The sequence below is a fragment of the Podarcis raffonei genome, chromosome 5 (assembly GCF_027172205.1).
Source record: "Podarcis raffonei isolate rPodRaf1 chromosome 5, rPodRaf1.pri, whole genome shotgun sequence".
Lineage (NCBI taxonomy): Eukaryota > Metazoa > Chordata > Lepidosauria > Squamata > Lacertidae > Podarcis > Podarcis raffonei.
In genome coordinates, this window is record NC_070606.1 from 53,858,458 (window position 1) to 53,883,503 (window position 25,046).

General features: G+C 38.8%; 1 protein-coding gene across 3 annotated transcripts in view; it reads right to left on the reverse strand.

The window, feature by feature from the left end:
* Window positions 1-825: 825 nt before the first annotated feature.
* Window positions 826-25,046, reverse strand: part of SHOC2 (SHOC2 leucine rich repeat scaffold protein) — a 48,777-nt gene continuing 24,556 nt past the window's right edge. For all 3 annotated transcript variants that reach the window (XM_053389219.1, XM_053389220.1, XM_053389221.1), the window contains exons 3-9: window positions 22,375-22,512; window positions 15,155-15,285; window positions 11,676-11,864; window positions 8,421-8,543; window positions 7,424-7,561; window positions 6,512-6,629; window positions 826-5,579 (exon numbers count right to left, since the gene is read on the reverse strand). In XM_053389219.1, coding sequence (XP_053245194.1) covers window positions 5,371-5,579; window positions 6,512-6,629; window positions 7,424-7,561; window positions 8,421-8,543; window positions 11,676-11,864; window positions 15,155-15,285; window positions 22,375-22,512 — 1,046 coding nt within the window. In that variant the 3' untranslated portion in view covers window positions 826-5,370. The remainder of the gene's footprint in view (window positions 5,580-6,511; window positions 6,630-7,423; window positions 7,562-8,420; window positions 8,544-11,675; window positions 11,865-15,154; window positions 15,286-22,374; window positions 22,513-25,046) is intronic.

A 25,046-nucleotide genomic window follows, 5' to 3' on the forward strand; every position in this document is an offset into this window, starting at 1 on the left:
GCATCTTGGCTTGCCATGTGGAACAATCCCTTCTCTCCTACCACACGTAATGCTCTGGGGGTTCTCCTGGACCCCACCTGCCAGTCAACTACAAGAGCAATTGGGGGGGGGGCAATTCCACTGCACAAGCAGAGGGTCTTGCTCAGGGCTACTGTTGATGGGACTCATCTGTTGAATCCTTCCCCACATGCATTCAGAAGTCCTGTTGAATCCAGTTTGCTTGATTCCCAGTTATACAGGGTTAGGGTTGCACTTTTGTGATTATTTGAATTGTTTTGTAGTTATAGGTATTTCAGGAAGCAAAGCATGAGCTAGTAGTATATGGACTGGATCCAAACTACCAGAAATGATGTAATGTGTATGAGAAGTGGAGAAACTACTACAAGAAAAATGATTGACCTCAGGTGATTCCCCATCTTTTCAATATAGGACACATAAAATGCACCAAAATTCCTTGTCAACTATTGTTTTTTTGATTACCAAATGTAGTGAATACCAAATGAATTGCTTACACTTTCAAGGCTTACTGATCAAAAAGGAAGTAAAGGGTTTTTTTAACCAAGATTTCCTTTATAAAGGTCTGCATTTTTACACAACTGCATTTGCTTGCTTTTAGACCAGTTACTATCATGCAAATTTGGTAATAAATATCAATATACAATAAACCTTATTTTATACTGGAGGGATGGGTGGGACAAACTCTTTGAAAAAGGACAGAGAGAATGGCAATCCAAAATGTCAATCATCTGCGATACTGCACAGATTTACAGACAAAGTTAAATTAAACTTTACCACTAGAAAATGCCCAAAAGACTCAGTGGCAGCTCATTTACAAATATACTATTTATAATGATACATTGATACAGAATGACTTGTAAAAAAGCAAGGCAATCTTTTATAGACATAACAATCAACATTACAATAATTCAGAAAGTACAATTTTTGTAGACCGTTTTACACGCTTTCATTTTCAATCACAAATTAGTGTGGTCTTGTATTTAACAGGCAGAATCCTGCACTGTCCTGCTTAAGACCTAAACATTGAAATAATAAACAGAATCTTCAGATCTTTGTAGAATAAAAAAAGCCATCAGATTTTTTTGCAGATATTATCATTAGTAATTGCCCTACATGTGCCTTTTAAAGTTGGTGTGTTGTGCAAATTACTGCCAAGTGTATACCTAATTAAAAGCAAGTTCTGACATGCTGATTAAATATACAATGGAAGTGCAATATTGACTATACAAATGCTCTGCTGCATTCAGGTTCTTGAATAATCAGGAAGGCATTATTCCTTTGATATGTGAAGAATACAAAACCATCCCAATGCCCCCGTTCCAAAAATTGTCCAGGTCAAAGATGCTACTTTAAATTTCGCCTGCCATTTTGACAATAAGTAGCTACAGTTTTCTCTTCTTAGTACTACTATACAAAAACATTTCAATGAGCTAAAATCCCTCCTAAGCTTAAATATTTGCCAAGATAAATTGTGTAAATGAAGTCTGAAACATCAAAAAGCAAACACTGCAAAATTTTAGCAGGAAACACATTAGAAAGCCCCCACCAGGGAAGTTGGGTAAAGATCTTTAAAGCCAAATTATGCAGCCAAATTAATTTACTGCCATTAATGTAACATGAATATTATACTAAGATATATACACTGGTTTCCCAAAGAGTCAATGCCAATTTATTCCTCCTTTGCAATTCAGTGTTGCAACTAAATCCTAAGAAGTAGAGGTTAGATTTTTGTAACTTTCCTAACTGTGGCAGAGCTGTACAAAGTGTACTTTGCAGCCTATCTGAGGGGTTCCTTCAGCAGTGCAGAGGGTGGTTTGTGCTTATGTGCTAAAGCAGCTTTAGCACATGATAACTGCCTCATGTGCTAAAGCAGCACATGAGGCAGTTCCGTCCTGCTTGCCATTAAAATTCTGTTCTAACACAGAGGCACAGGGTTACTCCAACGAAGCACAGCAAGGGCTACACTGACATCCATATGCATCACATCAAAGTCATACAGGTTTTATCCCTTTGCTATACAGCTGCCAGAGAACAACACAAGAGCAGCAGCACTGATGGTGGCACCCGCACTGGAGCCAAGGTGATGACCTCGATGGACATGGCATCTTTTCTTGCACTGGGAAACCCATGTATGTGATTCTATGGGGAACAGTCTAATAAGAATTCTCCAAATATATCTGCTGTTGTTTCCATGATGAACTTGGGAGGATATGCACTGACACCCATCAAAACTGCTTGAGAGACCTGAGAGGATTGTCACTAATTCTGAAGCTTCGCGTAAAAAGGTAGAACTGACTTAGTAGAGATACTAAATGTGTAGTGTTACAAGAGCAAGGGGCACACTTACTAGACATCCCAAAAAGAACTATCTAGAAATATGTATCTTCTCAGTATCACAAATCCTAGAATTTTCCCCAAGTTTCTGATTGGCACAGATTCAGTTTTTAAATTCCAGTTAATACATCCTTGCTAGATTTAGGTGGACATTTCCTAATTGGTTAGAGTACCATCATTTTGCCAAGGAAAGTAAAGATATTCTGGTACACAATAACTTTCTATCATGAGAAATCAAATTCTAAATTTCAGAAGACAATCAACTGCATTATGAAAATATTTTCTGATTTCTTTTTAGCCCAGAATTTATTGCTACCTCTGTCTAAATTTATTCCTTTTGCATCCTGTGCTGATTGTGGAACATAAACTTGGATTTGGGAGTCCTGTAGATTCTGTGCTTAACAGACTATACTTTGACTCCTCTTTACATGTGATACTGAAGTATAATTGATTCACCTTTTTTAAAAAAAGTTCATTTTTTAAATGTTTTAATGAATGAATATAACCAGTTTCCAACATGCAAGTGATCTTTCAGAGAGAGAGAAAAACAGTCACATAATCCTTGGCAAGATGAACAATTGTATTAATATATTTACAGACAAAACTACCAGTTCCATAAATGCAGTTCAACTTCATCTACCCACAACTCCACAAAGTGGCAGAAGAACCCAACCTACTAGAAGCATCCTATCCTACATCAATTCTGAAAAATCTTCCAAAGATACGATTCTCATTTTGCCTGGAATAATTTTCAATACATGGCTAAACTCTTGCTTTAAAAGTAACAGGTATAGACAATTGATTATAGAAAAGATTATCTCCCCCTAAAAGTGCATATGGGCAGCATATAAAGACACAGACTGAGTTACTGGGACAAGTTTACAGCTTCAGCATAAAGTGGACTTTCACCTTTAAACCACCACTTTGTATTTTAACACCTTAATGCTCAGATGGATAGGCTTTCACACAGCTGAAACTATACAATTTTATAAATCTAAACTGACATAGCATTAGATTATTATTTTTCAGAAGACTGTAGTAGATATTCCTTTGTATATCCAGTGACATCTAGACTAGTTTTTGCTACCAGCTTAAGCCCGTTAAAGGTTTTATGTATCTTACCTGCCTTTCTTTCAAAACAATTCTCCCTCGCTAGTGAGAAAACCAATCAATAAAAGCTATAATTCATATCAAAGAAAACAGAGCAAGGCAGTAAGTTATGATGGGCTCAAGCCAAAGGAACTCAGGCACATCCAAATCCCACTACAGCCTCTGACACTTGCAGAGCACTCTTAAGCATCTTTACTCAGAAGTAATTCTTAATTATACTGCCAGGAGTGTGCATCTAACTTATTTACATGGGACAGGCATATGTGATAATCTCTGGATTGTACTGATTAAATGGCTCTTAGTGCCAGAAATAAAAGTTCCAAAACCTTCAATAGATGAACAAGATTCCTCTGGCTTCTGTGGTCCGTACAACTGGTTCAAAAGACACAGCACTCTCTAAATTCCACAATCTCAGAAGCAAACCCAATGTAGTGAACTGACATTGAAAGCAACTGCCCAGAATGCAAGATGGGTGCACAAAAAAACTAGAAATGGCACTGCAAGTGTTAGTGGCAAGTCTCTGTTTCACTGCAGCGTTATTAGCCCTTCATACAGCCACGAAAATGACAGTAAAACTGCATGTGAACCACTTTACTGTTCTTTTTTACAGAGCAAGTTTTAAGTACAAATGAAACTTTTAAAACAGACCGGTCTTTAATACTGAGATTGATAGGATGAAGCTGAGAGAATAAACCATGGTACTGAACTGATTACTTTGAAGCAAGTGTCCCACTTCTGCAGGGAAAAGTGCATTTAGTTCAGCAGCAAAACAGCACAGCATGAAGATATTGTGCTTGGATGCAGATGCTCCGTAACAATGGAAAGATGTACAAGGCAAGGCAAGATATAAAGCCAGAGTAACACTGTCAACCAATCATAAATCTTACATATACTGCAGTGCTTTAAAAGACACATTCATTAATTGTACAAAGACCGGGGGAGCGCTTACACTTGCCTGGTGTAATATATATTCATTCCTCGTCAATGCACTACTACACCTTAACAGAATGTTGCAGGTTTTCAAATATATCTGTCAATTTATGTATCAGAATATGGTGCTTGTGCTAGATGAGGCCAACCGTAAAATAAGTGGATCAAATAAGATATGCTTACGAACGATAAACTGAAAAAGGCCTAAATTCAAGCTTTTGTTGAACTGCATCTTTTCCTACTTACACTTTTGTTTTAATATAAAATCAGACAATAAGAAGCCCTCAGCAGAAGCATATAAATTTTAGATATGAGTATAACAGAGCAAATCCAACAACAATAATAAAAAATAAAAATAATCCAGTGATTTACTCTGACTGTAAACAAATACATCACCATTTGTTTCAAATCTTAAAATAAGTTAAAGAATCTCCCCAACTAGAGGACAAATCACCCGAAAGGATTTTTGACACAGAGAATTTGCACAGAGGGGAATGATAAAAAAAAAAAGTTTGTGTAATCAAGTTGCTTGTTTTTCCCATAGGAAGAGGGCTCCATCTAAAAATGTTTTGTCCCTTAAATTGTTCAGCAATTAGTTGGCCATTGTTTTCAGTGAACTGGTATCTCCAATTACCCAGACATCCATCAAATTCGGCAAAGAAAACTTAGACAAGCACTTTACAAAGAAAAAAAATCTAAATGGCTATGCTTCCTCTATTAGCAGAAACACATAAACATGGTCTTGAATTTGCCTGTTTTATATTATTTATGCTTTATATATAATATAATATACAGCCTATATATTATATTATATATTCACACATACGCAATACCAATAATGCTCTTTGCATTTTGTACAGTGTATGGAACAATCCAACTTTTATCAAACCCTGGCACCGTGTGGCCTAGATAATATTATGTACACAATGATACCCTCAATGCAATTTATATTTTGTACATCATTAGAGCAGATATCCATCAGACCATGGCACGATATGGTCCCTGCATTTTGAGAAACTGGATGATAAAGGAAGGTCCACCTGCAACAATTTGAGCTGGAAGGGTATTGAGTGGGCAGTTCTCAATGCTCATTATAGACAATTTACTGCAGAGGGCCAGTTCAAAAGGAAGGCTGTTCAGATGAGGGTTGTCATTTAGATACAGTTCTTCCAGATTCTCCAGTGTACCTACAAAAGCAAGAATTGCCAATAATTAGCACTTAAAAACACCCTTGGCTGAAACTAATTTAGATCCAACTGGTGTCCTTGCACTTATGGAAAGGGCTTTCCGGCTAAAGGAGAGGACGGGAGCCTGCTGTTGTTAATTCCCTCTCCCCATGGCAGTACCCCATATCACCTTCTATGCTGTTCTGAAGGATTAGACAACTGATTGGAGCAGATTTCTGGAGGGAGGGTGCAGGAGAGAGGATCACTCAATGAAAACTCCCTCCCTTCCTCTTGCATTACGAGACACATCTGCTAGATCAAAAGCCTTCCCGTGAGCGTGAGGGTGCCAACAGAACTCCACACACCACCCAGAAAGAAGCTCTCATTAAGATATTCTCAACACATAAATAGTTTGTTCTTCTGTCAGTTATCACAGTACGGCAACCCGTTTTTCCACAGGATCCAAACAGATGCCTTAAATTGAAGATGCATTTCTCATCTACTGCCATTTTCTATTGTTTGCATGCCAAACGAAAAGCAGTATGAAATTGAGAGATTGCAACTTCCCCTCATCAACTGAAGCCCATTGTAGATAATAAAATTGTCTTATTTCTTCCTTTACTGTCTTCCCAGCTACAAAATCTTGAACTCCTAACTCCTACCTTCAAGAGACTTCATTATGCTAAAGGTCTTCTGATGAGAGATATGCTAGAAGAGACTCCCCAAACTGGCAAAGTTTCTACCTAGTGCTTTCCAAATGTTACAAGAAATATAGTTCTGCCCACATTTTAAGAGAGTGCATAGCATCCCTGGGACAATCCTGTGAGCAGGACACAACTGGAATGTAGCAAATACTGCAGATAATCAACACCAGTAGACTACATCTCCAGCATTTTACTGGTAGCTAAAACAAAACCACATCATTCTATGTATGGGTAAAACAAATATCATACCAATTTCCTCAGGAAGTTGTGTAAGAAAATTCTCTCCCAGTCCAAGATGTGTCAGATTGATGAGGTGGCCAATTCCTCTAGGAAGGGTGCTCAACTGATTATTTGTTAAGATCAACCTCTGGGAAGAAATATGCATATGTAAGCATCAAATTAATGTCATCTTCAATCACCCAGAACAAAGATGGGTAACACTATCCAATCATTAGAATCAGAGCCTTCCCCTCCCCGGCAACCATAGGGATGTAAGAAAAGCCTGCTGGATCAGGCCAATGGCCCACCTTGTCCCACATCCTGTCCTCACAGTGGCCAACCAAATGCCTGTAAGAAACTTGCATACAGGACCCAAGCAGAAGGACACTCTCCCCACCAGTTCCCACTGTGGTTTCCAGCAACTGGTATTCAGAAGCATTACTGTCTCCAACCATGGAGACAGAGCATAGCCATAGTAGCTAGCAGCCATTGATAGCCTTATCCCCATCCAAGTTTGTGGTCATCAATGCCTCCTGTGGGAATGAGTTCCATAGTTTAACTATGTGTTGTGTGGAGAAGTAGAAGCCTAGCATGGAATTTGTCTTGTTCACAATGGCTGCACACCAGGCCAACGTCTTGATCGAGCTATCTACTAGGACCTCAAGGTCTCATAACACATCAGTTACCCCATGCAACATGTCATGACCCAGAATTTAGGTTTTAGCACTCTGCAATGTTATCTACCATACATAGAAACCGGGAGATGTCTATAAAATATCTCCACACAATGACTTCTACAGTTACTTCCAGATTATCCACCCTCCTTACATGGCAATGCCACATACTGGTGAAACATGTGTACAAAGAGACAGTCCGTAATACCAAATCAGGCGAAAAGACCCATTGATAGAGGTTCCGTTTTTATGTGGTACAGATAGGTACCTGAAGTTCCCGAAGGTACGCGATTTCATTGGGCAAGGATTCCAGCTTGTTTTCCTCTAGATCCAATTCTCTTAACTTTCGCAGGTTCCCAATGCCATGGGGAAGGTTTCTTAGAAGGTTGTTCGACAAGACAAGAACCTGAAGAAAGGCGTATGTTGAACTTTGAATAAACCAGCAGGTTATCGGCGAAGTAAACATTCAGTAAACTAAGGGTTCTTCAATTAAAAAGCTGGAGATGGCTTAATTTCGCCTACAAATGCCATATTTCAGGGGTGAGGAAGTGTCCCTTGGCCTATGCCAAACTCCTCACTAGTTCTGCTTAGCATCCTCCCTGAGTGCTTCTGCCTGGTGGGAATGTGTCCTTCAACTGTGATAATGCCTCTAAGATGGATAGAAAGGAGTGTGTAGAAATATCAGAGTTTTGCAGATTGGATCAAACGTCGCCTACTGTAGAATTAACTTTTGTCTCTGGTCCACTCATCGCTAGCATGTGGCTCTGAAAAGGTTGCGCACAAGGGAACATGGCCACTCAAGCTGAAAAAGGTCCCCTACCTCTGCCACACTGACTCCAGCAAATGAAAATCATGAAACAGCTCTCTCTCATCGACAGCTATACTTTCACATTTTTTCCAGCCAATGTTTATTTTAATTAGGACAGTTTAGCAGGTTTTGCAAAAAAAAAAAAAAACCAACCCAACAACACACATATAAAGTAGTTTAATCTTCAGTTCTAAAATTAGTTAGAGGAAAGACTGAATAATTTTAGCAACCATTTAGGAAAAAGAAACAGTACTGAGAATAAAAGCAACCTTTCCCAGGAAATGTTTACAAAATTTCTGTGTAGCTTTTTGTGAGTTCCGAACAAACCTGTATATTATTATATATTATTGTTGTTGTTGTTGTTGTTGTTGTTGTTGTTGTTGTTGTTAGATTTCTATACCACCCTTCATCACACAAGCTCAGGGCACTTCACAAGATCTCAGTGTATTCCACTCACCTCTAGGGAAACAAGTCCAGACACATCCTCAGGAATCTTGTTGAGTTGATTTGTAGCTAAGTTCAGTTCTACCATGCTGGTCCATGTCCCAAAGTCCAAGGGAAGCGACGTCAGCTGATTGTCCTGTAATTTCATATGAAGAAGGTTTAGGAATGTGGTTGAAAAAGTAAAAGACAACTACTTGAAAAGGACATTAATTGGGCACATGAGGAATAAAATCACTTTGATTCTGACTTTAATAAAAGATACCACTGATCTGCTGCTTTAAAACTTTTAAAGCAGGGGCAGTCAACATGTTCCCCTACAAATATTGTGGACTGTAGATATGTCTTCCAATAGCCATGAATTATGGGAGTTGCAGTCCAAAAACATCTGAAAAAGCACCACATTGGCCACATCTGTTTTAAAGCTTTTTAGTTTTGTACAACTGCTCATTAATATTTTTAACAGGTATCTTTACATTACAGATCTCTTTTAACCTACCTTGTCCAATTGTATTTTACTATTTTTAATATAAGCCACTGACTGTTTTCACAGAAAAGTAGGATAGAAATATTAAACTGTCAACATGACAAGGACAAATTCATTACATCACAGGACCTGTGTGCAAAATCAATGCAGCTGTACACATCTAACGACTGTACACATCTATATAAAATTATAAGAAAGGGGATCCGAGATGCAAAGTGCTACTAATTGTATGGATTTACCTTAACCTTCATTTTGCTGAAAACCAGCTAGAGTACAGCCCAAGGAACAGCTTCACACTGTGTATTTACAGAACATACGCAGCCATAGTTTAAGGGGGTAATCAGGTGTGGAACGACTGCTCCATTTACCTAATGCTTGCTGCTACATATCTGGTGTGTAAACACAGCATGAAATCATCCCCAACTAAACAAGGAGATAATATAGAATTTGAATAAGCAATTTGTTTTTAAAGGTAGCCAGGGAAGATGGGGCTACATGGTGCACAGTCCTTCCTTCTCAATTGCTGGACAGAGAGGTTTTGCAAATAGCACATGCTGGCAAAACCCAGTCACCCACAACCAATGTCTCATCTCCCACTGATAAAAGATGTGTGCAATTTACTCCAGCTACTCTCATGGATTTCCTTCCAGATAGTTTCCATTACACCACAGCTGACACCTGACGCAATTCCCCAACACTGGCTGGTAGAAGGATCAATACAGAGTAAGTGCTTGTTCACTGCTTCACATGGTGGCCACATAGAAATTTCATAGAGAGAAATGTGATGCTACTCTCCTAATAATAATAATAATAATAATAATAATAATAATTTATTATTTATACTCTGCACATCTGGCTGAGTTTCCCCAGCCACTCTGGGCGGCTCCCAATCAAGTGTTAAAAACAATACAGTGTTAAATATTAAAAACTTCCCTGAACAGGGCTGCCTTCAAATGTCTTCTGAATGTCAGGTAGTTGTTTATATCTTTGACATCTGATGGGAGAGCGTTCCACAGGGCGGGCGCCACTACCGAGAAGGCCTTCTGTCTGCTTCCCTGTAACCTCACTTCTCGCAATGAGGGAACCACCAGAAGGCCCTCAGCGCTGGATCTCAGTGTCCGGGCTGAACGATGGGGGTGGAGACGCTCCTTCAGGTATACAGGACCGAGGCCGTTTAGGGCTTTAAAGGTCATCACCAACACTTTGAATTGTGCTCAGAAACGTACTGGGAGCCAATGCAGATCCATAACAATGTCCTACCAATATCTTAAATAAAAAATCTTTTGAAGGGTATATACTGTCTTTCTCCAGAATGTGAACACATCCGTTTGCACAAAGTTTGGGTTTTTTACTTAAAAATAAACACACTGATTCCATATACAGCAAGGCTGTTCTCTCAAATATCAAGTTAGAATAATATTGCAACTAAGGAAATCATAGCACTATTGGGAAACCCTAATAAGAAACCAATAACTTATAAAGAAAATAGGATTTCTTTAAAGCATTATAGCTAGGAAGTCATACAAAAGAATAGTCAATATTTATGCAAGGTCTACATTTTCATTAATGTTTAAAGCACTGCTACACTGTGCTTATTATTTGAATTCAAATCAGAACAGTATATTATTTGAAGTATGTATTGTCCTTGCCCAGATGATACACTATTTAAAAAAGCAGGTTGTGGCTAGTATTTGTGTTAACTGGAAGTACAACTTAGATATATATATAAGAGCCAGTTCTCTGCAAATGAAAGACTCACCACCTGCATTACAAGCAGCAGCATTTAATAAAGTTGGCAATACTCAGATCCTCTGTTTTAGACCATTATTAAATGAAAGAAATTATGTGTTGCAACGGAGTTCAGCTAGACTTCAAAGAAACTGACAATAAAATATTTGCTTTTGGCAATTTAATATTCAATTCAAGTATAACCAAAAATGTTTCCTACAATGTGAGCAGTCTACTTATATGGATCTAGGCTTGAAACACCTTAACATCTTGTTCCAAATACCAAAAACCACATTTATAGTATGCAATGATCTGAGTCAACCTATTTCACCACCTCAGCAACAACTTTGAGCAACAATGGAAGCAAGCTCCTCCATTTTTCAGACTGCCAACATTTGAAACAAATTTTTAATTACAAGTAATTTATGGATACTTGTTTGTATCCAGTGGTGCCATTCTGCTTGTGCAACAGGCTCCTGTTTGTACTAAAGAACTTGTCCCTCCTCTCCAGCTCCCCAGGCACTCTCAGAATTCACTCCGGAGGATTGGAAGACAGTCTAGAACAGATTCCAGGGGGCAGGGAGAGGAGATGAGGGGCAAGTGTTGTGTGAGTCAAACTTCACCTGTGCAGCCTTGGGGACAACCCAGTATGTGGCAAGGGCCCATTTCTCTGTTTACCTCCCCGTGCAATTTTTTCACAAGAAAAAGGAGCAAAGACGTAAACATGCTGCCCGCTTGGGCTCGGTCAATTTTAAACTGCTTAACAGTTCTCTGTCTTTTGCAAAAGCTACAAAAGCAGTAGGGGGAAAGGAAGGCTTCTGCCAGCTTCTAAAGAACAGATATTCAAATCTGCATTTTATGCTATTCTCATCAGATACATGAAAAAAGAAGCATCAAATCAACAAAGGTTTTTTTCCAGTTAATATCTAACGAACTCATCCACTACTGCCATGCATACCTGGCTATCTTGCACCTCTTTATTTAACTGCACTTAATGTTTGGCAACAATGGCAAGCCTGGAAGCAAAACAGTTCCTGATAGTCAGCGATGTCTCACCTTCATGTTCAGCTTACTCAACACTTTTGCTCTGGAGAAAATTCCAAAAGGGATTTTATTGATGCGGTTATGCTCCATATTGAGAGCGTAGATGGTAGAGAACTGTGAGGGGCCACCCACTGGATATGACTGGAAACAGTTCCTTGCCAGAGTGAGGCTGGTCAGATTCACAAGACTGGATAAGAGACCCTGGGGAAGCAAAATAGAAGCACACAGGTCTAAATACAAACTTGCATGAACTCTGAACACCAACATACTTGAATTTTTCTTTTCTCTTGCATGCCACCTACGGTAATCTCCATCTTAGTGTGACAACATATGGGTTTCTGTTATTTTTGCAAAAATGTTAACTTCATACTTTTAAAAAAAACAAATACCAGTAGTCTGAACTAAAGCACATGGAAATGTTCACAAGAGCTTCCATGTATACTTCAATACCAGGGAACAGTTTCATGTGCACAGTGGGAGTGTGCATGCAGAACTGTCACCAAACCTGATGGGAAGAGGAAGTATCTACTTGCACAGAACTTGTACATACAGTGCTGTAATTGCTGATTCACATGTGTTTAAAAAAGATAAGCATGTCATTTAAAAAACCCCACTCATTACACCGGTAAATTATTTCCCCAAAGTAATGGCTGAAAATAAACTCTGGGCAACATGAAAAGCTTAGAATTAATTCCAAGTAGTGAGGTAATGTCTACATAGCTCAGCCAATTATAGTACTTTCACACTTTGTAACAAGCTCAGCCTATGGAAAGGGAGAGCCATGTAATTCATGGCTGAGGTTGTGCCAGAGATTTAACTTATAGTCACCTTACCATTTATTGTTGCATCCCCATGTAACAGGCATTATATAACACAGCATTGCTTATCTCATTTTTGTGGAAACCAGTGCTTCCATAAGACCTGTGCTATGGTTTCATTTGATAGGCACAATCAATTCTCCATCCAAATAGCTGTTGCTGCATCCATTGCTGTCTAAAACTAGAGTACTTTTAAGTGGGGTTGCAACTTTTAGTCAAGTAATCTGTTAGACTAATAGATGAAAAACTTTCAGTCAACTAAGAAAGAACCCTTTCCCCAATTGAATTGGCAAGATTTAAGCAAACTGCTTGTACTTTTAATGTAAGAACTTACCACAACTGTGGCAGCAGGCACCATCTTGGAAGTTCTAAGATGGTGTCCACTGTAACATGCGCATACATGAAATAGAAGCATGCATGTTTCTTAGGAATTATTGCTTTATTTAAATGTAAATTTATGCCGAAGCAATAGACTAAACTATCTTTAACTGGGTGACAGCCTTACTTTAAAGATAACAGCTTGGATCCTAAAAAAGGAATTTCACAGGAAGAATGCTTCCTATATCTTCACACCCTGCAGCCATTTGTGCCCAAGGATACCCTGAACAATGTGGAAGGGGGAACAGAGGACAGCTGAGGCACACAGGAATTGCTCCAAATTGAGCTGGATTTAAGGGGAGTTAGCTTAAGCAAGTTCATGAAAACCAAGTTTCCCATCCTCTCCACACACACCCTCCAGGCCACAGTATTCAGGAACCTGCCTGCGTCACCCAAAGAGGACTTTTGGGGGACATCAGCTGTTGCAGGGAGAATGAGGCAACTGTGAATTTTTGTTCCATTAACTTAAGTTCCAGGACACTGTACGCTCAGATAAGGTACGTACTTTTAGGATTAACAAGTCTGGGGCTTTAAACTGCACCCTCAATATTTTTTAAGTTTACGCTTCTGACAAATAACTGTAAGTAATGATTGAAACAAACACAAAACAGATTCAAGCAGATTATATCATTCACCAGGCAAGCTGTTATATATGAAAAAGAAAAGCACCTGAAGACAGGATTGGTTTCCTTTATTTACTAAAATGGTGTCATTTTCCTACTTTGTAATTCAGAAATTACAAAGTAGTAGTATCGAAAAGTAATGTTCCACCAATGAAAGGAAATTACTGGTCATTGACCATAATAAAGAGATTGATTGATGGAAAATATCCATTAATAGATTGGGGAAGGGAGACCATTTTTTGGAAATGCGACACAAGCTCAGCCCGCTGGGCCCAATTTTATGCAGGATGGAAACCCAACGAAACAAAATAGGGAGGCATGGGTGGCTACAAAGGGGTGGGGAGGAAATTGCAGAACATTGCCTCTTCCCCTCTTCCACTAAGGGATGCCTTCCATCAACAGAGTAACACCATGGGATATCACTAAAAGTTTCCTCTTCTGGTTTCTTATGCCAAACTTTCTTTCTGATGCAATTAATATTGCATCATGATGCCTGTAATGATGGAATACTGGTAAACTTGCACCACATTAATCATTTTAAAAATGAGAGCAAGATGCTCTCAAGTACTAGTTATAGGAATTTCCATCAGTGAACTCTCAAAATATCCAGCAGTAACCACCCTCCAGCAGAACATATTTTTACTGGTGCAACAGGACTTCCCCTTCTTCTTCTTTCTCCTGCAGCCCCAAGCCCACCCTCCCAAAATCTGTTCCAGAGTGCTGGGGTACCTCCAGAGCAGACTTGAGGAGAGCACAGCGAGTGAGCAAAAGTCTGCATGTTGCCCTAAACTCATAAGGTATTTCATATTAATCATATTTAAGAGAGTTCTTCATGCCAAAGATTGCAATGGAGCTTTGGCACCACCGACTTTTCAAAGAATATTGATATCTGCAAAAGCTTGATGCTGAAGGCTGTCATAATAAACTCAGCCACATAGATATTACATTTTTTAGCCATTTTCAAACACACTGATTATTATTTTTTTAGGGATCAGAGAAGAGGCTGGCTAATGAATGTACTGCTTTGAAAAGAAACAAAGTACTTACTATTTATGAATACTGTTGGACAGCTGCCTCTCCCAAACTAGTCTTTTAAGATCTAATGTTTATTAGGCATTGCATCATCATGAGCTTGGTATATTTTGCAATTCTGCAGTTTTCTTTACAAATGTTTTCTTTCTTCTGCTGCCAAAGAGACTTGCTTTAATGGATTACCCCACTACACTAACATGCAAGTGGCTCTTTTCAGCAACAATTACAATTTATACACAGACTAGCACTTCTGAATAAAGCATTTTTATTTGTTAAAAGAGTTTTTGGATTGGGAGCCAAACTTATCTTATAATAAAGCAATCTGTTTTGCTGTCAGTCTCCTTTGTATATTTAATTACACTTGAGTAACTTTCATAATGCGCTTGGGAGGGGCAATTCAGCTTTGTTCTTAAAAGCTTCCAGGCAACTTTCTCACAGCAGCAACTTCTTCAAGCAATATCCATTCATTCCCATTCAATTAGTGCTAATGCTAATAGTTTACATCCAATTAGGCAAATTTCAGCAGCCTTCCATTTCCAGAGCATTTGTCTTCAATAAAACTAATGCTGGTTCCAGTGCTTTAGAGCAACATTTAAACAACATTAAGCTGCAATCATACAAAAACTGTAGAATGCCTCACCTCTGGTAAAGCAGAAATCATGTTGTTCTCCAAATTCAGTTCATCAAGTTTACTGCACTGTGCTAGAGACCTGGGTATTGCTGAGAGCCGGTTATACCTCAGCCCGAGGCTTTTCAGACTGGACAGGTTTCCTAAAAACAAAAGAGGGTTAAGAGAGATTTGCTTTAGAAGCTGGGAGAAGGGGACTCCCACTGGTTGCATTTTCTTGGAAAAGAACCAATTCCTAGAGTTTTTATTTTTCAGTAAACACATTCTTTCCACAATAATATCTCTGCATATTTTGAGCAGCAGCATATTTTCAAAGGATTTCCCAAGTATAGATGCAAACACTGATGAAGGATTCAGAATTTCAGCTATGTCCCATTTTGGTGTAATCAATTTACACTACTCAGCTTTGCTTTCATCTCTAGCTGCCCAGCAATTCTCTCAAAGCATACATCTAAGTTTTTCTGTTTGTTTCTTTTTAAACATTACTGGCCACTCATCACTCTAGTACTTTAGACCACTTTACACATTTCAGATTACAAGGGTAAGCATTTCTGCAAGAACAGAGGAAGGGGAAATTAGCAGACGTCAAAAGCAATACAATTAAGGACATAAAAACCTTGCATGTGAGCTGCATGTGCCAGCGGATAATTAATGAAAAACCTGCTGCCATCTCCTAATGCTTTCTGAACTTAACCCATGAGACTATATTGCAAATTGATACATCTTTCTTGGTGCACTGAGCATAAGATCAATATTGCCAGTGCAAGCTATCCATTTCGTCAACAGAAAGCCCCAACACTCGTCAGTCTATAAAACTTCATGAGATGCAAAATTACAGTTAAATGTTTTTTGCTACAAGGTGCTCTTATTAGGTGTGGGAGATAAATTTCTTAGGATTGGCAGTTTAAACAGAATTCACAGGTGAATAATAAAAACTTTGTTACTGCAGAAATATATTTATAGTCATGATTATAAAAAAAATTAATACTGGCTTTTTATGACACCTTTGTCCATATCCATTTTTATTACCAAGCTTAGCTATTTCTCAGACCAATAAGAAGAATGATTGCCACAGAAGCTTAAAGTGTAAATTTGCATGCCACCATCACACTCTGCAGCACCTTTGGGCAGAATGACACCCCTCCCTTTTCCTGGAAACATAAGCTTCACACTCATAAAACATACTAATCACGATTCTAGGGAAGTTTGCAAACAGACATAAGCGAGGTCTGGCTACCTATTTTGCCAATGGAAAACTAGATCACACAAAGCAATCTAATCTTATGTGCTCTGTACTCTGCTATGCATAAAGGAAGACACAGACAATTTTTGGTCTATCAAGTATCACAGTCTTGTAAATAAACTCACAAAAGTTAGTAAAAAGGTAAAGGGACCCCTGACCATTAGGTCCAGTTGTGACTGACTCTGTGGTTGCAGCGCTCATCTCGCTTTATTGGCTGAGGGAGCCAGCATACAGCTTCCGGGTCATGGGGCCAGCATGACTAAGCCGCTTCTGGCAAACCAGAGCAGCGCATGGAAATGCTGTTTACCTTCCCACCGGAGCGGTACCTATTTATCTACTTGTACTTTGACGTACTTTCAAACTGCTGGGTTGGCAGGAGCTGGGACCAAGCAACGGGAGCTCACCCCGCCGCGGGGATTCAAACCGCCAACCTTCTGATCGGCAAGTCCTAGGCTCTGTGGTTTAACCCACAGCGCCACCCGCGTCCCTACAAAAGTTAGTAGCTTTCACATTTTTTGACTAGCTTGCTAAGAGGCTAGTAGCCTAGGTTTACATGCTGCCTGCAGAGGGAAGGAAATCCTTCCCTATTCCAGCCCTGAAATGTAGGATACTAGCGTCTTAGCATGTGAGCTAAAACAACTGCCTTCTGCCAAACAGGCTGGTGGTGAAAAAACAGGACCGATAGACAGATTTCCCTTTTTCTGTAGCCACAATGGAAACAAAGTAGAGAGACATGAGGACGAATGGAGACGCTCTGGCCTTGCTAGCTAGGGGTGATGGGAGTTGTAGTTCAACAACATCTGGGGACCCACAGGTTGATAAAGGCTGGCTTATGGGAACCAGAACCCAAACACAAAGGACCTGAAAGCTTCATACAAATTGATGCTTAGCCACCTAGCACAGCATGAGTAATACAGAAATAGACGAGGTACCAAATTACAGTGATGCTTGTAACCTTTGCCCATAACAACTTTTTGCTCATAGGCATTTAGAAGATGCTTGTACTGAACTTGCCTGGATTTGTTTCCAAAGTACAGGACTTTACATCTGCACTTTCCTTGTTACACAAAGCTTCCCACAGAATTAGCGGCTCAACACTCCTTCTTTTTCTAAGTAAGCTGTTCATAACTTAAATTTTGATTTAATAAAGACCAGAATGATGAAGATTATCACTGCTTGCACCATCAACGAGGTCTAACAAACACACAATGGCAAGATTAAAAAGTTGGACCTACAACTTTAACTCCATTCACCTAAATGACTATTTTAATAGGCAGTTTGGGGGTGACACTTGACCTTTCAAAAATAATGCTGATAGTCAAAGCATTTAGAGAAGTCCTATGAGGATATTAAGTAGCCCAGAACGCAAGAAGAGGCCAGGGTAGAGAGCACAACAGATACATTAAGTCTGTAGCAAAATCTATTTTCCTGTAACCTCAGTGGATCTCAGTAGGAAGAGTAAGCAATTGTTTTCTCAAGCCTCTTTAATATTTGCAAACTGCCAAGATAGCTCCTCTTAGGAATCCCTGCTAGCAATGGATCAAAATGGTGAAGGTTACAGAAAAAGGCCTATGAAAAGCTTTTGAAAATTATTCAAGTTAAAGCATATGTATCCGAATACAGTGGGCCAGATTTCATATTGCAGGGCTTGCGATCCACCTACCATTGAAGTCCTTAACTCTCTGTTCACCCTAGTGAACAGCAGTGATAAGTTCGTATGAGAACTACTTGACTCTCATCTTCATCAAGCAGTCATCCACAATAAGTGCAATAGGGATGATGGAGTCTCGAGCAATAGCAAGGTACCAGGCTATCCTGAAGAGTGTAAGGCTTTTTTGCAAGGAGCAAGTCTACACACAGTACAAGCTATTTAATTATAGGAAACTTTTCCTAGAAGCGTTTCTCTTTTTTAAAAAGATGGGCTACAACCTTTAATTTACGTACCTTTTTGATTAGTTGGAGATATATATAAGAAACCAGGAAGATAATGTTTTCTAAACTTTGCTTTCACACAGGTTATTTACAAGAACTACAGAGGCAGGACTTGGGCAAGTGTCTCTTTTAATGCAGAAGGACTTGCAGCAATAGGCAACCACCTCTCCAGTAAAGATAAGGATTGATGGTTAATTTAAATGAAACAAATTTAGAACAGTATCTGGGTTGGTAATGACTTCGGGGAGAGATCAATTTGGGATTATCTGGATAGGGTATGGGGAACTAAGTAGGGCTTATCAGGATGTAATTTGAGGTTATTAATTATGGAGGGAATGATTTTAAGCAGAATCTGGGAGTGAAATTAACTGAAGGAAAATAAATTGATGAGGAACTGATCTGGGGTAATTTGGGTGAGATATTAATTCAGCAAATAAATTTATATTAAGGGAAATATGGGTGGTAATTGTGATGGTTTTTAAAAGCATGTATACTATTTGGTTAGTTTGTTAGTCACTTTGTAAAGGTTATTTGCTTGGGAATGCAGAACATAAATACTTAGATTTAAAAAATAAAAATATGAGCTAACAAATAAACTGAAGCTCTCCAAACAACTTGTTCACATCCTTAAGACACAGGGATCCTCTAAAGGGAACCACCACCAAAAATGCCCCTTTACAAACAGTAATTCTATATAAGAGCTCAGCTTCTGTCAGCTTGATTTCCACTATGATGATACATTGGGCAAGACCTGAGTCACATGAAAAGAAGTACAGTAGGTTACATCTCCTCCCAAACCTCAGAACAAACTCTGAGAGCTGCCCCAACATAGTGGATGCTCAGGTTGCGAACGTGATCCGTGCGGGGTACACGTTCGCAACCTGCAGCATTCACAACCCATGTCTGCGTGGGTTGCAATTTGGCACTTCTGTGCACGTGCAAAGCATGATTTAGTGCTTCTGCGCATGTGCGACCGCCAAAACCTGGAAGTAACCCGTTCTGGTACTTCCGGGTTTCGGTGATCCGTAACCCGAAAAAACACAACCTGAAGCGGCTGTAACCCGAGGTATGACTGTACACAGGAATCAAAAATAAAGCAGGCTCCATGTAAAGTAGTAATTTGGGAATATCAAGAGCTGCCACATGTTCAGATCTAATTTGAATTTAAAAATAAACAACACCTTTAAAAAAATGAAGAAGTGCTTATTTGAGATTAAGGGCCAAACAATAAACAACATTGGTCACATATTTAAACAAGGGTACTTAGCCAGGCTCCTTTTATTTTGGATTAGAAAACAACCCAATCTGGAACATGCACCTGGGTCCAGTTCCGGGGCCACAACACTTTTGTCCTGAAAATCACACACTTCTGGCTGATTTGACCCCAAAGTGTTGTTTGCTGCAAACAACAACTGGGGTGGGAGACAGCACCCAGATAAGGAGTGACATTCTGCAGAAACCAGTGTGGATCTAAGCCAGGCACATGCTGCAGATGAGGATGCTTTTTCTCCAAAATAAAAAAGAGGCCATGTTAAGCACACTTGTTTAAATATATGACTTGTGTCACTTGTAGTTTGGCCCTAAGATTTGGCTTACAATATACAAAGCTTTGGAAGGCCACTACCAAGGAAGGAAAATCGCTAGTGTTTTTGGTTTTAAATCATTCACTGGTTTTGTGGCATTTATGCATTTGAATTGATTTTTATGTTATTTGCATGTGCCTTTTCTATATTAGTGCCTCATTAATTGTTTTAATAAATGATAACTATGTGATGCTTCATCTCTGAATTTATATTTATTTAGCATTCACCAGCCTCTCCAGGGTTGCAGCAAGTTAGGCCTGGAAAGGTGATAAAATATTTTTCCTGCAGATAGCTGGGCAGGAACATAGAAGCTCTCTTACATGGAACTGAGTGTCACTCCATGTATGGAAGTTTCTTGTGAACTGTGCCTCTGAAGAACAATGAAGAAGAAGAAAAAGAGGGAGGACAGAAATTTAAATCTAAAGACAAAAACCTGTTTCAATAATTAGAAACCTATATTATCTATAGCAAACCATTCCCAAAAGAAGGTACAAAGGGGGAGAAAAAACACAGTCGGTTGAGTTCAGAGATTGGTGTGTAGTTCTTGAAATAACTAAGAGGTGAGTGACTGCTACAATCTGCTTGAAGATGATTACATTTAATCTCTAATTGAAATGAAACAAAAATTCTGCTGAAGACTGAAGTTAAAGACAGACAGACAGACTTTAGGACCACCAGCCCATCTACTCTGTTGTGTTTGTTAATTTCAAGATTTAAGCACTGACTTTCAGGCAAATGTTTCATGCTGCTAACAATTAAATTTTCAAGCATCCAATGCACACCTATGGTCCACTGGAGCCAAGTGCTAGATGTTGCAAGGAAAACTGTTGTCAGTTTTCACACACACACACACACACACACACACACACACACACCCTTTATGATCTTTACAGAAGTCTCTGGGAAGGCATGTTGAACCTTAATGATGGGACATCAATAATACCTGGAATGATGCCTGAACACACATATGATGGTGTCAATATCTAAGTTACGATAATCATCTGAAATGGCAAAACCTATTAGCAATTTCACTATTCAAAATCCTTGTGTGGGCTGCGATCTAAATCTGACAGGCAGAATCTTGCCTGCAAAAGCTAATGCCAAACAAAAGTTCTGTAAAGTTACAAGGGAGTAAGTCGATCACTCCCTTCCTCAACTGATCTGTTTGGATCAGCTGAGTTGGAGGAAGGGAAGCTGTGTGCTTGTACCATGTCCAAACACACATGTGTCTGTGTGTATGTGTTTGTGTATACATGGTGTGTGTTCATGCTTGCAAGAGCCTACATGGATGAGCGTGGAGTGGTCACACCCACCGCTGGCATGTAGCCTCTGGAGAGCTGGTCAAGGGTGAATGTGGCTCTTGAGACAAAACCATGTCAACCACCCCTTACTCTACAAAGTAGATGGAGCAGGGGATGCAAAACCATGTATGTGGGGGAGGTATGTAACAACCTGGGTTGAGCTCATACACACACACACACACACACATATATATATATATATATATATATATATATATATATTCATGTATATTCAGCTGAAGAAGACATCAGCCTCCTGCAGGTTATCCCCTACCTATTTAAAACTCAGATTAAGCAGTCCAAAGCCTTGGCAGAAAAACCAATGTCAAAGATCTCAATATAATTAGAGCTGATGCAAGGCTTCTGGATATGGTCTCTGGAGTTGCTAGGCTTAAGTCTCTTTTCATCAAAATTAGTGCTTGAGGGAGCTCTGAGAAACGGTTAAAAACAGTCCTTCTAGGGCTATGGAAAACCTGGAGATGGATCAGGATTCTAGGACATGGGTTTCTCCCATAAGGCCAAAATACTGTTCATGGGTAATTTTTTGACACCCATTAAGCTTTGGGATTTGTTATTCGTGTTGTCTACATACAAGTTTGAGCAATGAGAAAATGTCCTTTGGGGAAATATAAATTTCCACTCACAGGAAATAATTTGTACTAAATCAATAAATTGCACAAATTAACTAAATAACTGTAATTCACTACACAGGCAAACATGTGGTAACATGGAGTTATTAAAGCAGTTTAGAAAGAATATTCATTCCATTCATGTTGAAGTTTACAAACAGTATTTCCATTTAGGTGGTAGCAAAAGGTTTTTCAGAAATACAGCTAGATTTTTTACAAAAAAATAAACTTTATAAATTTCAAAATGAGTAAATTTTAGCAGTTGCAGAATAAGATAATCACAAATCTTGTCAAATCAAATTTAATTTTTAAAAGTTACATTAAAAGCATGTATTTAAGCAATGATCATTACTGTTGGTCATCTTTAGACTAATTAGCTTCTATATTTACCTGCCTTCAATACTGATTCTCAGCAAATGTCGCTAGAGATTTGGGCACAGAATGGCAAGGCATAAGTCCAAATGCCTGCATTGGATTACCCTGGACTAGTCACACTCCCCAAAACGTGAAGCAAAAAAATAAAGATATTTACATATTTACATACCTATGGTATCTGGAAGGTCCAGGAGCTCGTTGTGCTGTAGGTCAAGTTTGGTGATCTGTGTACAATTTCCAATCTCCTTTGGAAGATGCTCAAGCTGATTGTGTGCTACATCCAGTGTTATGAGGTTAAACAACTCACCTGAAAGTGCACAAAGATACAAGTATTAATAAGTCATTGTTCTGCCCAGGACTAAACAGTGCAGACACAAAAGGCCACCTTTAAGGCATGCATGGCATTGTCAAGTTTCAACCTCTAATCCCAACCCACACAATTTCACAATTTCTCTTCTCAATGTAATGTAGTAAAGTAGGAATAAGAATAGTAATTGTATGGTGCTGGCATTCTTCCCAATAGAAGAATCAGCATTTTAAATTTCTTTTTCTGTTTTGCACCAACGTGGCTGCTCTTATACCTAGTACTTTTCACAGTACTAAAATTATCTTGCTGTCATGGTATTTATAAGGACAGTTTTCCCTAAATTAAAAACCTGGCAAGAACTGATTAATTCTAATTTAAGGCAGGAATTTGAGGCTGGAATTCTTTGCTTACTTACCTGGAAGTAAGTCCCATGAACCTAATTACTTCTGATAAAACAACTAATACGAGTGCTTTTCTTTAAAATGTTATAGAAACAGATGCAGATATGGATTCTGTATAAGTAGAACTCTAGCAGAACTCTAGCAGAAACAGCAAATCTACCATTTCTCACAATGAAGATGAAAAACCTGTCTTATTTATACATTTTCCCTCATTAAAACACACACACTTTCTCCTATATATAGGCTACTTAATACTGTCATGCTTTCATTTAAGGAGGGAGGAATCTCACATATCATTGAGACGCACAGATACGTGGAAAACAGTAATGTTCGTTTTTTTCTTCACTTGAACCGAATCTCCAGTTTAGCTTATATAAAAACAAACTGATTGCTTTTAATTCCCATTTTCCACCTCCTATGAAACCTTTGTGTTTCACCTAAGGATGGAGATGGATCCAAGTAACTGCTCAACTTTATCTTTTCAAAGATAGGGGGATTAATCATCCTATTTTCTTTCCAGCAGCCTTAGATACAACCTGAAACCTGCATATCACCTAGCAGAGCCCCATCTGAAGGTCTGCCACTCCTATGTTCCATCATAAGACTATGACTAAATGGAGACTTTTATAGAGTCAGCCTGTTTCCTGTCCATCCCATTTTGTTTACCATCTAGCCTGATGGAGCATCTTCCAGAACGCAAAAGCTTGCACGCTACTTTGAGACACTTTGGTTGGCCTAGTAAAGGTGTTGCCATGATGCAGATTTTATAATTTTTCTTACAGCCATCATGGCTACCTTCACTTTTTGTGAACTATGTATGTATGTATGTATGTATGTATGTATGTATGTACAGATGTATTCTTCCTGCCACAATTAACTTGGTGGAAAATATTTGAGACTGCAAGGATGATATGCAACTCTCCTGACCGGCTGCACAGTCTAGCTCTCTCCGTAACCAGGTTGAAAATTCTAAAAACCCTTTACGTTGTGATAAATCCTGCAGCAGATGACAAAGGGAATGGATAGAGAGCTTTCCCTGGGCACATAAGGAAAGGGAACTTATGAATATTAGCAATTCTAGATTTTTGCTTCAATTAGCATTTGTCTTCTGACCTCTTCTCTGAAATCATCTCCCCTCCATTTTTCTTAAGTTGTGCTAGCCCACTGAGGAGTATTATGAGACCTGCACACATTATCCAGCATACTGATTGCATTAAACAAAATTTTAGTAACAAACAGATGAGTCAAACTAAGTCAGTACAGAGCAGTCAATGACATACGTGTATGTCTGCTAGCAACAGTGTTTATTAATCCTCTTCTAGACTCTCTACCTACATAAAAAGGTAACCTAAATTATATTGTTATAACTCCTAAGAATTTAAAAACTTGAAGTATTTTTTTAAAATTCTGGCATTGAAAAATATTACTAAGCTTATAGTAAGTACTGTACTGGAATTTCTATTCCCTGGTTGATTTTTAAAGTGCCAGTACAGTATACCAAAAACAATGAACCTTCATTTTTCTTTTCCTGCCAGCTACCCATGTAAGAGCAATTATCTTTTGTATTATGATCAGGAGTCCACTAAGCTCTTAGAAACCCATTCTCATTTCTCTCATTGCTAACATATACAACTGCAAGCTGTCTTACTGGCTCTGGGTTTACCTGTAGCACTGCCCATCAATCATATCTCATATCTACAATTCTATTGCTGTCTTGTGAAAAACTCAGAAGGTAGCACAGGTTACGCTCATCTTATAGAAGAGCGGAAAACAATTTCTTTTAATTAAATTAAATAAGCTTTACATCTCTTGGGCATGGCAACCAACAACTCCCATTACACACCATCCACCCCTTACTTGAAAAACCTGTCCAACAGGGATGTTGAAAATATGTAGGTCAGCCTTTACTGCAATTTCCCCAAACCACCCCAAATTGAAGTATTTTAGAAGCATCAGCTTTCACCTGCTTTGCTACTTACATGTGCATATCTGTGAAAAATCGAGAAACCTGTCACCATTTCAGTCAGTAGTTTTATTAGAGAATGCATGCATTGAATAATAAAGCTATTTTGTGTGAAAATAAAACTAATTGTATGGCGTGCCTCTAGAAATGGACATGTACAACAAACTAGC